Source organism: Gorilla gorilla, chromosome 5, assembly GCF_029281585.2.
Source record: "Gorilla gorilla gorilla isolate KB3781 chromosome 5, NHGRI_mGorGor1-v2.1_pri, whole genome shotgun sequence".
In the NCBI taxonomy this organism is placed as follows: Eukaryota; Metazoa; Chordata; class Mammalia; order Primates; family Hominidae; genus Gorilla; species Gorilla gorilla.
The window spans coordinates 71665090-71682735 of record NC_073229.2 but is presented as its reverse complement, the minus strand read 5'-3'; the positions used below and the strand labels follow the sequence as shown (position 1 = coordinate 71682735).

General features: G+C 39.6%; 1 protein-coding gene across 2 annotated transcripts in view; it reads right to left on the bottom strand.

The window, feature by feature from the left end:
* LRRC1 (leucine rich repeat containing 1) overlaps positions 1 to 17646 on the bottom strand; it is a 128685-nt gene that overhangs the window by 41440 nt on the left and 69599 nt on the right. For both annotated transcript variants that reach the window (XR_008680915.2, XM_004044222.5), the window contains exon 3: positions 3374 to 3452. Coding sequence is in view for 1 of the 2 variants with exons in the window: in XM_004044222.5 (XP_004044270.1) it covers positions 3374 to 3452 (79 nt within the window). In the remaining variant the exon portion in view is untranslated. The remainder of the gene's footprint in view (positions 1 to 3373; positions 3453 to 17646) is intronic.

Here is a 17646-nt window from a genome sequence, read left to right as displayed (position 1 = left end):
TAATTTTTCTTCCTGTAGTTTATAATACCCAGGAGAAAGCTATGGAATACTTATTGATCCACTGACAGACAATTGCTACTTTCCTTTCTTTTTGAGATGGAGTCTCACTCTGTCACCCAGGCTGGAGGGCAGTGGCGCAATCTCGGCTCACTACAACCTCCGCCTCCCGGGTTCAAGCGAGTCTCCTGCCTTAGCTTCCTGAGTAGCTGGGATTACAGGCACACGCCACCACGCCCAGATAATTTTTGTATTTTTAAGTAGAGACGGGGTTTCACCATGTTGGTCAGGCTGGTCTCAAACTCCTGACCTAGTGATCCACCCGCCTTGGCCTCCCAAAGTGCTGGCATTACAGGTGTGAACCACCGCGACAACTGCTACTTTCTTAACATTTTTCTTTTAGTTCTATTTAAGTTGCCAACCACTTGAAATAATTTTATGTTTTACTATGTTCTACACAAAGGGATATTTTTTATGTGTCCCTTAAAGTCTACAGAATAACAAGGCTTTAAAATAAAATCATTATTTAAAATTTACAAAGAAAGTTTAGTTTCAATATTTCTATGGTTTCCATATTTAGGGAGGGAAGGAAAACCTAACTAAAGGCAAAGGATCTCATTGCATCTAAAATGCTGAAGGTTATTAAACATAAATCTGCTAATAAAAACAACAGAACATTTAAGTATCACTTTTTTTCAGTGAGGGAGAGATTTCTGGCTTTAGTGGATGGTCTCTAGATTAGAATCTTCCATTTTTATCTTTCTAGGTTCCTTTTAAAAAAAGGCCTACATTACATTATGTTTCATATTTAATATAGGTTAATTCCAAACTTCAAAGCCAAATCCAGACCCACAAGATCAGGGTATTAACTGGAATATTTATAATCACTGGAATTTGTTCTGAGGAACAGGTAACAGAGGTAAGATTTTTACTTATAATTCAAAAGATGCAACTTATCTGTTCTGCCTGAGTTTTTAACCAGAAAGTATATATCATTTTATAATTTAAAAACTAGCTAAGATGTTCTTAAACATAAGAAAAATATAGTTTTGATTTAAATAGGTGCTTTTTTACTGGCTGTTAACCTAAGGGCTAAACTAGATGTGATGAGGAAGTACAGACCCAAGGTTAGGAGAAACAAACTGCAGTCCGAGCTTCCCACTCATTAGCTGTATGATCTTGAAAGGTAATTTAGCCTACATGTGCCTCAGTTTCTTTAGCCATAAAATAAGCAAGCCAAACTAAATCATTTTTAAGGTCTCTTCAACTCACGGAAGTCATCTTAATTCTTAAAAAACAGCACACCTGCCAAATTAAAATGGCTTTACTTTAAGAAACCTGCCAAATAGAAAGCCAGAATTAAAACAAACAAACAAAACAGTAAAGCCTCATACAAGCTAGGTGTGTTCCAGTTGAGAGAGCACTGAAATAATAGTAAAGTCAAATGTCAGCAGACATTAGAAAAGGAAAATCAAAGAAATAGAAAAAAGGAATACGCAACTGAATGGTTCAAAAAAACCCAACAGCAACATAACGAGAATTTCCCAGCTTGCCAAACCCTGTAGGCTGCCTTAAGTTTAGTCCAGTTCAACAAACATTTATTAAGCACTTACTCCATTCCAGGAATGATAGTAGCATTGAAGACACAATAATAAATAATAGAGGAATTCAAGTAACTTCCTTAGGTTAGTCAAGGAGTCTTGGTCAGAGAAATAACTTAAGGGTAAATTTCAAGTGTTATGAAAAAAGTACACAGAGAGCATTACAGGAGCCCAGAGGAGGGGCCTGTGGGTAGTAATTGGGAAAGCCTTCCGGAAAACGTGTGATGCTCAAACTGCAACTTAAGGAAGGTGAAAAGGTTGGAACTCTCAAGAAGACAGAGGCATGAAATGAGCTAACTAGAAGCACTTTATGTTACAGCAGAGACTGACGTCCAGCACAGGTAACTGAGGTCAATGAAGATGGAGAGACATATCAAAGTCAGATGGAGGGGCAAGAAGAGGCTCACATAGCACATAGAGGAGCTCTGAATTTATCTTATAGAGATGGGAGCTATAGAAAGGTTTTAAGAGAAGAGACAGTTGAAGGGAAGATGGTGGGGAAAGAGGATAAGGTTGGAGGGACAGTGATAAGTAAGAAAGCTATTAGGGTATAGCTTACTAGATTACTATTTTTCAGTAATAAATGTTACATGTAACTTAATCACTACAATTCAAAGAAGGACAAGCAGAAATAGTTTTAAAAAGAAAACATTTATTTATTGGCAATAAGAAGGTATTGGAAAAATAAAACTAAATAGTGCATTCTCCAGCACTCCATACCCAAGAAGTCCCAAGCAATTTTGAAGTGGGTGAGATGACTCAGAAATTTTAGTTTAATCTTACTTTTCCTAGATCAAAAGAAAAAAGACAGAAAAGAAGGGAAGAGTGCATTTCTTCTGAGGTTCCTCTCAGATTCTTGAGAAATCTTATAAATGGACCCACCTGGCCCAAAGAGACATCTAAAACAGATGCCCAAGGGCTATCTCTGCATTGCACGTGGGCACAATTCAGTTATCCTAGTAACAAGATGCCTGGAAGCCCATGGTGAGTGGACTCACGACTAAGCCAGGAGCCATAAGGAACAGCTCACAGCAATGCCACTCAGCCATGCCTCAGCAACAGACTGTGTCATACCAGGAAGGGTAAAGCTGGAGTAAGTAGTAAAACTGACATGGTGGCTTTATTTGCAGGGAAAAAAAAAAAAAAGAAATCCTCACAGCTATTGCTAAGGAAATAGTGATGTTGATACGGGTTTTTTGGGTTTGTTTGTTTGTTTGTTTTTTAATGCAGAGTTAGAGGAAAGTTGAGACAAAAAGATAGTATGGCTGGGCGAGGTGGCTCCGGCCTGTAATCCCAGCACTTTGGAAGGCTGAGGTGGGTGGATCACGAGGTCAGGAGATCGAGATCATCCTGGCCAATATGGTGAAACCCCGTCTCTACTAAAAATACAAAAATTACCCAGGCATGGTGGCGGGTGCCTGTAGTCCCAGCTACTCAGGAGGCTGAGGCAGGAGAATCACTTGAACCCGGAAGGCGGAGGTTGCACTACAACTCTTCACATTGATTCAGAAATGCACTCCTCATCCTGTTTTGTACACTTCACTGTGCTGCATCTTATCCCTACAACATACTTTGAGGTTTCTATCAATAGAATAGTATGCCTTTCATTGTACAGGGCTATTTATAAAGAAATATCTGTGAAAGTCAACCATCCTTGATAAAGACAGTGATCCATCTAGGTACCTCCAAGATGGTTAACCTGACTGTGTTCTCCGCTTGGCTCTCAAAAAAGATACTCTTACTAGTATAGACAGAAAAGTAAGCAGAAAGCTTACCTAGTCAGTGGGTTTCCGCTGAAGTCAGCTACCTGCAGTGCTTTACAGAATGAAATGCTTTCTGGAATTTCAGGAATCTCTGTAGGAGTAGAGAAAATGTCTATAATTTGCCACCATTATTAACAGCTTTCATCACTCTCAAGATGGATCACACTCACAAGAGAATATCTGGAAATTCCTACCTCCATTCAAACATGACCTAGACTTACAAAGTATTTTAATATATTTATATTTGCTTTCCTAAGTTATATTCTCAACAGAAGCACATTAAAGAAAAATAATAAAAACATCAAATCTCTGACAAAATTATAGCTATAGGAGGAGTAAGTTCTAGTGTTCTATGGCAGGGGTCCCCCATCCCTGAGCTACGAACCAGTACCTGTGAGGAACCAGGATGCACAGCAGGAGGTGAGAGGCAGGCGGGTGAGCGAAGCTTCATCCATATTTACAGCTACTCCCCATCACTTGCATTACTGCCTGAGCTCCACCTCCTGTGAGATCAGCGCCCACATTAGATTCTCCTAAGAGCATGAGCCCTATTGTCAACTGCCCATGCGAGGGATCTAGGGTGTGTGCTCCTTATGAGAATCTAATGCCTGATGATCTGTTTCCCATCACCCCCAGATGGGACTGTCCAGTTGCAGGAAAACAAGCTCAGGGCTCCCACTGAATCTACCTTATGGTGAGAGTTGTATAATTATTTCATTATATATTACAATGTAATAATAATAGAAATAAAGTGCACAGTAAATGTAATGAGCTTGATTTGTCCCAGAACCATTCCCAACACTGGTCTGTGGAAAAACTGCTCATATGATTTGGTTGTGTCCCCACCCAAATCTCATCTTGAATTCCCATGTGTTGTGGGAGGGACCCAGTAGGAGGTAATTGAATCATGGGGGCAGGTCTTTCCTGTGCTGTTCTCATGATAGTAAGTTTCACGAGATCTGATGGTTATTATAAGGGGGAGTTTTCCTGCACAAGCTCTCTTTGCCTGTCGTCATCCACATAAGATGTGACTTCCTCCTCCTTGCCTTCCACCGTGATTGTGAGGCCTCCCTAGCCACGTGGAACTGTAAGTCCATTAAACCTCTTTCTTTTGTATGTCTTTATCAGCAGCATGAAAACAAACTAACAGAGTAAACTGGTACCAGTAGAGTGGGGTGCTGCTGAAAAGATACCCAAAAACGTGGAAGCAACTTTGGAACTGGTTCACAGGCAGAGGCTAGAGCAGTCTGGAGGGCTCAGAAGACAGGAAAACGTGGGAAAGTTTGGAACTTCCTAGAGATTTGTTGAATGGCTTTGACCAAAAGCCTGATAGCAATATGGACAATAAAGTCCAGGCTGAGGTGGGAGATGAGGAACTTGTTGGGAACTGGAGCAAAGGTGACTTGTTATGTTTTAGCAAAGAGACTGGCAGCATTTTGCCCCTGCCCTAGAGATTTGTGGAACTTTGAACTTGAGAGAGATGATTTAGGTATCTGGTGAAAGAAATTTCTAAGCAGCAAAACATTCAAGAGGTGACTTGGGTGCTGTTAAAGGCATTCAGTTTATAAGGGAAGCAGAGCATAAAATTTGGGAAATTTACAGGCTGACAACGTGATAGAAAAAAAAAACATTTTCTGAGGAGAAATTCAAGCTGGCTGAAGAAACTTGCATAAGTAACGAGAAGCTGAATGTTAATCCCCGAGACAATGACAAAAACGTCTCCAGGGCATGTTCAAAGGTCTTCATGGCAGCCCCTCCTATCACAGGCCCAGAGGCCTAGGAGAAAATTGTTTCCTGGGCCTGGTCCAGGGTCCCCATGTTGTGTGCAGTCTAAGGACCTGGTGCCCTGCATCCCAGCCACTCCAGCTCTGACTAAAAGGGGCCAAAGTATAGCTTGGGCTGTTGCTTCAGAGGGTGGAAGCCCCAAACCTTGGCAGCTTCCACATAGTGTTGAGCCTGCGGGTACATAGAAATCAAGAATTGAGGTTTGGGAACCTCTGGCTAGATTTCAGAAGATGTATGGAAATGCCTGGATGCCCAGGCAAAAGTTTGCTTCAGGGGCAAGGCCCTCGTGGGAAACCTCTGCTAGGGCAGTACAGAAAGGAAATGAGGGGTTGGAGCACCCACATAGAATCCCTACTGGGGCAGTGCCTAGTGGAACTGCGAGAAGGGGGCCGTCATTCTCCAGACCCCAGAATGGTAGATCCACCAACAGATAGCACCGTGCACCTGGAAAAGCCACCAGACAGTCAAGGCCAGCCTGTGAAAGCAGCCAGGTAAGGGGTTATACCCTGCAAAGCCACAGGGGCAGAGCTGTCCAAGACCGTGGGAACATACCTCTTACATCAGCATGACCTGGATGTGAGACATGGAGTCAAAGGAGATCATTTTGGAGCTTTAAGATTTGACTGCCCTGCTGGATTTCAGACTTGTATGGGGCCTGCAGCTCCTTTGTTTTGGCCAATGTCTCCCATTTGGAATGGCTGTATTTATTCAATGCCTGTACTGCCACTGTATCTAGGAAGTAACTAACTTGCTTTTGATTTTACAGGCTCATAGATGGAAGGGACTTGCCTTGTCTTGGATGAGATTTGGACTGTGGACTTTTGAGTTAATGCTGAAATGAGTTAAGAGTTTGGGGGACTGTTGGGAAGGCATGATTGGTTTTGAAATGTGAGGACATGAGATTTGGGAGGGGCCAGTGGCAGAATGATATGGTTTGGCTGTGTCCCCATCCAAATCTCATCTTGAATTCCCATGTGTTGTGGGAGGGACCCAGTAGGAGGTAACTGAATCATGGGGGCAGGTCTTTCTGAGCTGTTCTCATGACAGTAAGTAAGTCTCACAAGATCTGATAGTTATTATAAGGGGGAGTTTCCCTGCACAAGCTCTCTTTGCCTGCCACCATCCACATAAGATGTGACTTGCTCCCCCTTGTCTTCCACCATGATTGTGAGGCCTCCCTAGTCAGATGGAACTGAGTCAAATTAAACCCCTTTCTGTCTTAAATTGCCCAGTCTCGGATATGTCTTTATCAGCAGTGTGAAAATGGACTAATACAACTGTCTTCCACAAAACCGGTCCGTGGTGCCAAAAAATTTGAGAACTGCTGTTGTATAGCACTGTAAGATGACTACAGTTAACAATAATATATAGTTTCAAATGGGTGAAAGGAGGATATCGAAAGTTCCTAATACAAAGAAATGATAAATGCTTTAGATGAGTATGCTAATTACCTTGTAATTACACAGTACATTATATGTATCAAAGCATCACTATGTACCCATACATATGTACAATTATTTGACAAATCATTTAAATAATAAAATAACAAAAACCACCACTACCACCATCAAGTCCCATCACTCTATCAAAAGCACTGATGGCATTCTGTTGTAATTACCTTTAGACTTTCTTTTCCTTATATTTTCATGTGGTGGTATCAGTACCAGGTATTCCAAAGTAGTGCACTTTTAAATTACGATTTTTTTTTCTGATTACAAACATAAATATTTGTAAAATATACAAAGAAGAAAATAAACACCACCAACACTCTTATCACCTAGAGGTAATCTTTTATTGTGATTTTTTTTTTACTTGTCACACACACACATGTGTGCACACACATATACACACAGAATATGTGTATAAATAGATTATATTTCACAATACTAAGTTCATGATAATTTGTTTTTTGCACCTTACATTACTTTACAAGCTTTTTTCTCCTATCATTATTTCTCCAAGTAGTTTGCTGTTCTTAATGGCAGAAAAGCACATTGTATATATTTTCATATTTCATTTAATCGATCCTCCATTGTTGGGCATTTAGGTTGTTTCAAAGTTCCTGATGTTATATTTATGTGCGTTCCTGATTATTTCCTTAGGCTATGTTCCCAGAAGTAGAATTACTGTGTCAAAGGCATTAACATCTCTACAGAGCTTGAAAAATATTGTTAAATTGCTTTTGCGAGCAGCAACTTATGCCCACTTATACTTTCATCAGCCTGTACAAGATGCCGTATTCAGCATCTCTCCTCCTCTTTTCTTTCTTTTACATTTTAAAAAATGCCAATTGTATTGCTAAAATAGTATGGCAACATTTTATTTTGTATTCTTTTTATGACTATTGCAGCTGAACATTTTCCCCCATATTTACCGGCCTTTAAATACTGTGATTTTTAAAAGACCAAAGTTGCTATTTTAAATTCCTTTCTTGATACAAAACTTGAGATTATAGCTTTTAGGCCTTTAAAAGGTTAGTCTGCAGCATTTAACTTCAAAAATTCATTTATTTTGGACATATTAACATTGAGAATGGCTAAAATAGAAAGATTTCTCCTGGTTCTTGCTGTTTCTTCCACCAGTCTGACTCATGCAACCTGAGCCAAAACATACTTAATATTTCTAAATTGTGGGTGGTAGGGAAAAGGAAGAATTAAAGAAAAAATGGATGTCTTGCTCCAACAACCTCACAATAATCAGATGCTACATGAAAGATTTTAGTTCAAATTTAAAAGTGTAAAACATTTGGATCTATGCTAACATTTTCCTCACACTATTTTCTGCCTTGCATGGTCAAATGAGGTAGTGAAAAACAAACACTATGGTCCTGGTTTATATAAATATAATCGCTTATTTATGAAAGTAATAGCATAAATATAATAGCTTATTTGTGAAAGTAGGACCATAGTGTTTGTTTTTCATATATATATATATATATATATATATATATAGCTGTCAAATCTATAGTTGAATCTGGAATAGATTTTTAAAACTCACGAACATTTGTGGACCCTTAGTACAAATTCAGCTGTAGCCCTTTTATAAACATTATCTTATTTAATCTCCTCAAAATATTTTAACTTTCATTATACAAAATGGACACTAAGGCTCAGAGAGATGAAGTGACTCACCCACCACTACAGGTCTATTTCACTGAGTGCTGGCCCTCCCATGTTCAAGTCATGGCACTGCCATGCTTAAGAATAAACAAGCAAATTCATCACAGGATGAGCATCACTGTTCAGGCAAGCAAGGCCGCGCCATGCCATTGGCTTGCCATGGTCTGAAAAGTGCTGGTCAGCCTGAATACTCCATGATAGTCTCTCTTCTTGTCACTATTTCTGGTTCTGAGGAGCAGTCTATAAGGCTGAGAAAAGAGATGCCTCATTATCTCAGCACAATAAAGGCCACTTATGACAAACCCACAATGAACATCATATGGAATGAAGAAAAGTTGAAAGCTTTTTTCGTAAGATCTAGACAAGACAAGAATATCTACTCTCACCACTTTTATTCAACATAGTACTGAAAGTCCTGCCCAGAGAGATTAGGCAAGAGAAAGGAATAAAGGGCATCCAAACTGGAAAAGCAGAAGCTAAATTGTCCTTGTTTGCAGATGACATAATTTTACATATAGAAAACCCTAAAGACTCCATAAAAAACCCGTGAGAACTAGTAAATAAACTCAATAAACTTACAGGATACAAATTCAACATAGAAAAATCAGTAGCATTTCCCGGCCGGGCATGGTGGCTCGCGCCTGTGGTCCCGGCGCTTTGGGAGGCTGAGGCAGGCGGATCACGGGGTCAGGAGATCAAGACCATCCTGGCTAGAGCAGTGAAACCCTGTCTCCACTAAAAATACAAAAAAAAAAAAAAAAAAAAAATTAGCCAGGCATGGTGGCGGATACCTGTGGTCCCAGCTATTCGGGAGGCTGAGGCAGGAGAATGGCATGAACCCAGGAGGCGGAGCTTGTAGTGAGCCCAGATCGCACCGCTGCACTGTAGCCTGGGCAACAGAGTGAGACTCCGTCTCAATTAAAAAAAAAAAAGGAAAAAAAAAAGAAAAATCGGTAGCACTTCTATACACCAATGGTGAACTACCTAAAAAAGAAATTTTTAAAAATCAATCCCATTTATAATAGCTACAAAAAATAAAATGCCTAAGAATAAACTTAACCAAATAGGTAAAAAATCTCTACAATGAAAACTATAAAACACTGATGAAAAAAATTGAAGAGGATACAAATAAATGGAAAGATATACTGTGCTTATGGGTTAGAAGAATTAACATTGTGGCCAGGCATGGTGGCTTACACTTGCAATCCCAGCACTTTGGGAGGTCGAAGCAGGCAGATCACTTGAGGTCAGGATTTCAAGACTAGATTGGCCAACATAGTGAAACTCCATCTCTACTAAAAATACAAAAATTAGCCAGGTGCAGCGGTGCATGCCTGTAATCCTACCTACTCTGGAGGCCAGGGCAACAGAATTGCTTGAACGTGGGAGGCCAAGGTTGCAGTGATCCAAGAATGTACCACTGAACTCCAGCTTGAATGACAGAGCAAGACTCTGTCTCCAAAAAAAAAAAAAAAAAAAAAGAGAAAAGAAAATTGTTAAAAGTGTCTATACTACCCAAGCAATCTATAGATTCAATGCAATTGCTGTCAAAATACCACTGATATTCTTCATAGAAATAGAAAGAACAATCTTCTAATTCTTACAGAACCACAAAAGATCCCAAAAAGCCAAAGTAATGCTGAAGAAAAAGAACAAAGCTGGAAGCAACATACTACCTGACTTCAAAAGGATACAAAAAAAAGGAAATTATTATACACTGTTGGTGAGAATGTAAATTACTATACTACAAAGCAATAGTAACCAAAACAGTATGGTACTAGCATAGAAACTGATACATAGACCAGTGAAATAGAATAGAGAACCCAGAAATAAATCCACTCACTACAAATCGGGTTCAGTGTATACTGCTTGGTTGATGGTTGAACCAAAATCTCACAAATCACCACTGAAGAACTTATATAACCAAATACCACCTGTTCCCCAAAAACCTACGGAAATAAAATTTTTTTTAAAAAAACAGAAATAAATCCACTCATTTACAGCCAACCTATTTTCAACAAAGCTGCCAAAAACACACATTAGGTGTGCTGGAAAAACCGGATATCCACATGCAGAAGAATGAAACGAGATCCCTATCTCTCACCATATATAAAAATTGACTCAAAATGGGTTAAAGCCTTAAATGTAAGACCTGAAACTATACAACTACCAAAGGAAAACAGGAGAAACGCTTCATGGCATTGGTCTGGGCAAGGATTTCTTTGGACAAGACCTCAAAAACACAGGCAACAAAAGCAAAAAACAGGCCAGGTGCGGTAGCTCATACCTGTAATCCCAGCACTTTGGGAAGCCAAGGCGGGCAGATCACCTGAGTTCAGGAGTTCGAGACCAGCCTGGCTAACGTGGCAAAACCCCGTCTCCACTAAAAATACAAAAATTAGCTGGGCATGGTGGCACTTGCCTGTAATCCCAGCTACTCAGGAGGTTGAGGCGGGAGAATCGCTTGAACCTGGGAGGCAGAGGTTGCAGTGAGCTGAGATCACGACACCGCACCCAAGCCTGGGCAACAAGAGCAAAAGTCCGTCTCAAAAAACAAAACAAAACAGACAGATGGGATTTTATCAAACTTAAAAGCTTCTTCACAGCAAAGGAAAGACTCAACAGAATAAAGAGACGACCTACAAAATGACAGAAAATATTTTCAAACTACACATCTGACAAGGGATTGTTAATATCCAGAATACAGAAAAAACTCAACAGCAAAAAAGAAAAATTTGATTTTTAAAAATGAACATAAGATCTGATCTGAATGACATTTCTCAAAAGAAGACATACATATGGCTAACAAGTACATGAAAAAAATGCCCAGCATTACCAATCACAAGGGAAATGCAAATCAAAACCACAATGAGATATCATCTCAACCCAGTTATTATAGCTATTATCAAAAAGACAAAAAACAACAAATACCAGCAAGGATGCAGAGAAAAGGGACCTCTTACACACTGCTGATGGGAATCTAAATGAGTACAGCCATTATGAAAAACTACGGCGGTTCCTCAAAAAATTCAAAATGGAACTACCATATGATCCAGCAATCCCACTACCAGAACCATATCTAAAGGATATGAAATTAGCATATCAAAGATATATCTGCACTCCCATGTTTATCACAGCATTATTCACAAGAGTCAAGACATGGAATCAACCTAAGTGTCCCTCAACAGATGAATGGATAAAGAAAATGTGTATATTTCACACAATGTACTATTCAGCCATAAAAAAAGAATGAAATCAATGTCATTTGAGACAACATAGATGAGCCTGGAGGACATTATTTAAGTGAAATAAGTCAGACTCAGAAAGACAAATGTCACATAATCTCACTCATATGTGTAACCTAAAGAAGTTGATCTCATAGAAGTAGCAAGTTGAATAGTGATTAAGAGAGCCTAGGAAGGGTAGTGGGGTGGAGGGGATGGGAAAAAAGTTGACAGGTATAAAGTTACAGTAAGATAAGAGGAATAAGTTCTAGTGTTCCATTCCACAGTATGCATGGTAACTAGAATAAACAATAATCTATTAAATTCAAAATAACTAAAAGAGAAGATTTTGAACAATCTCACCACAAAGAAATTATAAATGTTGAGGTCACAAATATGCTAACTACCCTGATTTGATCACTATGCACTGTACAAATGTATCAAAAACACTGCACTTCATAAATATGTACAATTATGTGTACATTAAAGATAAAACTAAAAAAGATACCTCCTAATAAATTACAGCAGTGAGAAAGAAAAATTTGAAAAGAGGTGTCTCACAAGTACTGAGGAAGAGGATGAAGCCACACATTAAAATATAAATTTTACAGTGGCTTACTACTCTATCAACGAAAAACAAAACTCAAAGAAGCACAGGGAAAAGACGAAAGGTATGTCTGTTAGGTAGAAGGCTTTAATATTACTCAGAGTAACAGAAGCATCACTGAGACCTGAGAAGATGGGCCAACCGAGAAATCACATGAATGGTGGCTGTAAGAAATTCTGGTCGAGCTGGTCTGGAATTCAGCGATCAGAGGATAACAAAAACAATTGCCAGAGAACACAGCTGGACTAAGTCCAGACACAGCAGACCTAGAGGTCTGGTTTACAGGAAGGTGAATTCTCTCTCCAGGCTAAATTGCTTGTATGCACAAAGTAGCAGACAGTAAACAGAACGCAAGTCTCCTGACTCCCAACACCACTTCTTTCCATCACATCCATGTTCTTAGCTTGACCCTTTGAATGTATTTGCCTGTAAAATAAAAACTTTAGACAAGAAAGGCAATAGTGTGGGTTAAAGAGTCTTGATTGCTGGTTTGCTTTAAGCAAGTTGCTTACCCTGAAATACTCAGCTAACATGTCAAATCCTCAGGGGCACTTTCCTTGAATTCCAAGATTAGATTGGGTTCTCCAGCTCTCAAGTTCCTTGGGCTTCACCTTTGTAAGATCTGTTACAGTTTTAATTAACTAATTGTTTGATGATGGTAAATCTCCCTTACTAAACTCTAAGGTCTCTGGGAAGAGAGACTGTGGTGGCCTTGTCCGTTGCAGTTTCTCCAGAGCCCACACAGTATTAAGCATATTGTACGCAGTCCATAGGTCCTGAAGGAATGGATGAGAAACTATATGCAACAAAGACTGTATCAGAACATTGTTGTTTCATGTGGTATACAGTATCTCTATTGTACCACTAAGAAAACCGCTTAGTGCCAGATCTCTTACAAGAGATACTATACAGCTTGCAGGTTATTCCCAGCTGAAATCAATTTTAATTGATTCCCAAATGTTCTGCTGGGGACAAATGTGAGGTTTAAAACTAAATGTATGAAGAAAAAAAAATCTTCTCAACGAGGTCTAGCCTGACCACAATACCCCATTAAAAATTGTAATTTGAGTATTTCCCCCAGACCCCACCATCCCCCTCTTTGACACTCACGACCAATTTCCAAATCCTTTTGGTATTCTCTAATTATTTTTCCTGTCCATCTTTTTCTGTCCACTCCTATTATTATCAACCTAGTTCAGGCCCCAATCTACCAGATGATGACAATAGCCTCTTAAATAGTCTCTCTCTGTATTCAATTTGTCCTCCATCAAATCCGAACAGCCATAAGAGCAATATCTGCACCAGTTTTCTGCACTTATTAGGTTTGCGCCCCTGGGTAAACTACTTATCTGTGCCTCAATTTCCTTACCTGTAAAATAGATCATTGACAAGTATTTTTAAATAATGCTAGTATATCATAATGTAAGTGCTGCAGGAGTTGAGAAGGGAGGAAGCTAGACAAAGAAGGACCCTGCTATGCTTTGAATCAAATAAATAAGAGCAAAGGAGAAGCACAGGCATGAATGTGATATTTGATGCACAGTGATGAGAGGGTGATCCCTAGGGAATGATGGTACAATCTGCCTGAACAACAGGGTATCAAAATGAGAGTATCTGGAGAGAAGGCTGGAAAGATCTCTTGATAGCAGATTACCATATGCCAGCTTGATCTGTTTACAATTAATCTGCTAGACAAGGAGTTCCCTCTCCTATAAAAAAGATGATACACCTCCAACTTACAATCTAAGCAGGATAAAGGGGAGTAAAATAAATGGCACACTAGAACACTACGTGAGGGGATCAAAAGAGATGACCACTGTTTTCCATTCAAGGCCAAATAATTTGAAGAGTAGCATCACATTGGCTGGGCACAGTGGCTCACGTCTGTAATACCTGCACTTTGGGATGCCAAGGCAGGCAGATCACTTGAGGTCAGGAGTTCGAGACCAGCCTGGGCCAACATGGGGAAACCCCATCTCTACTAAAAATACAAAAATTAGCTGGGTGTCGTGGTGCATGCCTGTAATCCCAGCTACTTCTCGGGAAGCTGAGGCAGGAGAATCGCTTAAACGCAGGAGGCAGAGGTTGCCGTGAGCCAAGATCAGGCCACTGTACTCCAGCCTAAGGCACAGAGTGAAACTCCGTCTCAAAAAAAAAAAAAAGAGTAGCATTACCAATAGAAATAACATTTAGAGGGTTTTTGCTAGTTTTAACTATTTGAGAATCAATAATGATTAAACCCTAAATAACCATCTATGTACCTTAAAGTACTAGAAATACTTATTATTATATAGTTAGTATACTAATACTTAGTACTATTAATGAGATTTTCATCTACTCATTAAGGAATGTAACCCAAAATTACTACGTGCCAACACTCAGTTCAAGCTTTTACATAAGGTGAAACAAAAAAAAAAAATTTTTTTTTTTTTTTTTTTTTTTTGGTAAGACAGGGTCTCGTTTTGTTGCCCAGGCTAGAATGCAGTGGCGCAATCTTGGCTCACTGCAGCCTTGATCTCGAGGCTCCAATAATCCTCCCACCTCAGCCCCCAACTAGCTGCGACTACAGGTGCGCGCCACCATGCCCAGCTAATTTTAAAATGTTTTGTAGAGACAGGGTCTCACTATCTTGCCCTGGCTGGTCTCAAACTCCTGGGCTCAAGCAATCCTCCCGCCTAAGCCTCCTAAAGTGTTCGGGATTACAGGCGTGTGCCACCACTCCTGGTTAAAAAGAAAATAATAAAAATAAAAATAAATTAATCATACTTTTCATTAATTCAAATTGGGCTTGTTCTACATACATCAAGAATAAAAGCATAAAATTTGATATTTATAAAATGTCTAAGAATGATTGTAAAATTAATCTTTTTCCTACAACTTTCTTAAGCTGACTTTTAATTCTGACCCCACTCTAAGCTATCATTATTTCTGAATTAGAATTGCTTTCAATTAGTGAGATTTATAGTCATACTTTAGAAATAAAAACATGAAATCTGTAGTTTAGCAATATAAACATTACTACAGTCCTGGATTCGGCCCAGGCATAGACCAATTTCTTTCTCCTGGTTCCAGCCTCACTGCACTCAGAGGGCCCTTTACCACCCTGATCATAAAACTGCAGCGGCAGAACTTTACTGAGCGCCTACTAAGTGTGAGGCACAATTCTAAACACTTTGCACAAATGAACTCATTTAAACCTTCACAAAAACGTTAAGGAGGTACTATTACTATCATCTCCATTCTCCGAATCAGCAAACTGAGGCACCCAATGGGTAAGGGCCTTGTCCAAGTTTACACAGCTGGTAAGTGGGAAGGCCAGGATTTGGCCCTATGCCATCTCAGTCCTGACCCACGATCTTGACCACCAAGACATCTTGCCTCTGAAAATAACAAGTGAGGGTGAAGAGACGCGTGCCACCTGCCAAAGCCAAGGATAACGCTGCCTCTGAATCTTCAGCAGCTCAGTCTAAGGGAACCAGAGAGGAAGTGCATCATTTGATCTGACTTAGGGTAGATTTAAATTTTTTCTTTTCCTAATTCTTCAGATTAAACTGGCCAAACTAAGATTCATTTTCAAGATACATAATTTAAAAAATCAAAGTAACAAAAACTTTAAGAATCTAACCCTATTTAATTCTTTAGTATGAATAATCTTTATCAATTTTGGATTACAAACTTAGTATTTCAGTACACAATGTTAAAATGTTTCATAATTATTTTATTTAATGTAGCACTAACAAAAAGGCAACATAGTATCTTACATTTTCAGTTAAATCTTCCATGAATCCCCCCCAAATAATGAGGCCTTCCACAGTGCCCAATACTCCTTGTTTGAAGCGTTTTTCTCAGCAGTGATTATCTATAAAATCTATTCAATAACTTTCCCACTAGCTGTATCATCCACTAGGTCAGGAACCAGACCTATATCATTCTCTATTGTGCCCCACCATCGCCACAGTGTGGGGCCTTGGCAGGCATTCAACAACACGTACTGACTAACCCCACAGGGACTGGAATCAAGACTGACTCCACAGCCAGCATCTTCATTAAATACAGGCAAACTTCAACCACTTTGGGCTTCTGTTTCCTTGTGAAAGGGATCTGGAACCTCTGTCTCATCCACCTCACAAGTCTACTGAGAGGTAAAGTGAGAATGTACTTTACAACTTGGTAAAGTATGCAAATGTATAGGATTATAAGAAGGGAGAGGAAGGCAACCTTCCCCAAGTGGCCCAGGATGGTTTTTACATGTGGGTCACTTTTCATACCAACTAGTAAGGCCTGGGGCATATGCTTTCTTGGTCTCCTCTCAACCTGGACACACTCAAACCAGAGGAAGGAAATATCAAGACCTCTGTCAATACAGAAAGAACTGAGTCTTAGCCAGGCGCGGTGGCTCATGCCTGTAATCCCAGCACTTTGGGAGGCTGAAGCAGGTGAATCACAATGTCAGGAGATCGAAAGCATCCTGGCCAACATGGTGAAACCCCATCTCTACTAAAAATACAAAAATTAGCTGGGCATGGTGGCGCGTGCCTGTAGTCCCAGCTACTCAGGAGGCTGAGGCAAAAGAATCACGTGATCCTGGGAGGCAGAGGTTGCAGTGAGCCGAGATCACACCACTGTACTGCAGCCTGGTGACAAAGCAAGACTCTGTCTCAAAAAAAAAGAAAGACTCAGTCATTAAGTAAGTTCTCTGTCATTAGTATCTAATATTAGATTTAAAAAACATGTAACTGCATAAGCAATCAAGAATTTGAAGACAGTACCCTCACTGCCACATCGCTGATGTTAAAACAAATCAGAGACAAACAAAAAATAATATGGCATAAACAAATAGTACCCTCAATAATAAAACTACTCCACTAACTGTCCCATCAAGAGGTCCAGAGGCAGAGGCAACCCTAACAGGAATCTTGCATGTAGATATCAAAGACTAACAACCTTCTGCACAGACATTCTTTACGTCACCTTGGGACTTGCTCAAGATAAACAATTTCCCCATTTGAGTCTAATTACATTTGTGTTTTGAGTGTTTAAGGAGAAAATATATAAGATGTGACCTACAGGTAAGCCCACTTAGGTTTTCCTTCTCATGCTTCTCATGTAAACTATTAACATCTGTACTGATCACCTTCTATATTTACCAATATTAAAGTGCTATGGATAATGCAAAAGCAAGATTACATAGAACTTGATCTTCTTCCCATACAACACTGTCCTCTACTATGAGAGGAGAGGAATTATTACAGCAGATTAATATTCTTGTTAGCACACTGAATTCTCAAAATGCTACAGCAACTCCTGCTAAGAAAATGTGCACTATGGCTCATCCTGGCCGATGCTGAGCTGGCGCCTGTGCTCCAGCTGGCTGCCATGGTATCAAGAGTGCACATGCAATCGCCTCCTTTCAGCCATATCGACACTTTATATTTTTTAAGCACAATATTTCTATTTCCAATGAAAATTTGGAATTGCTTTCCAACTATTGATTGCTCAAAGAAGGCTTTGTTAAAATTAGTCACCTGACAGCTGGTGTCACTGCCACTT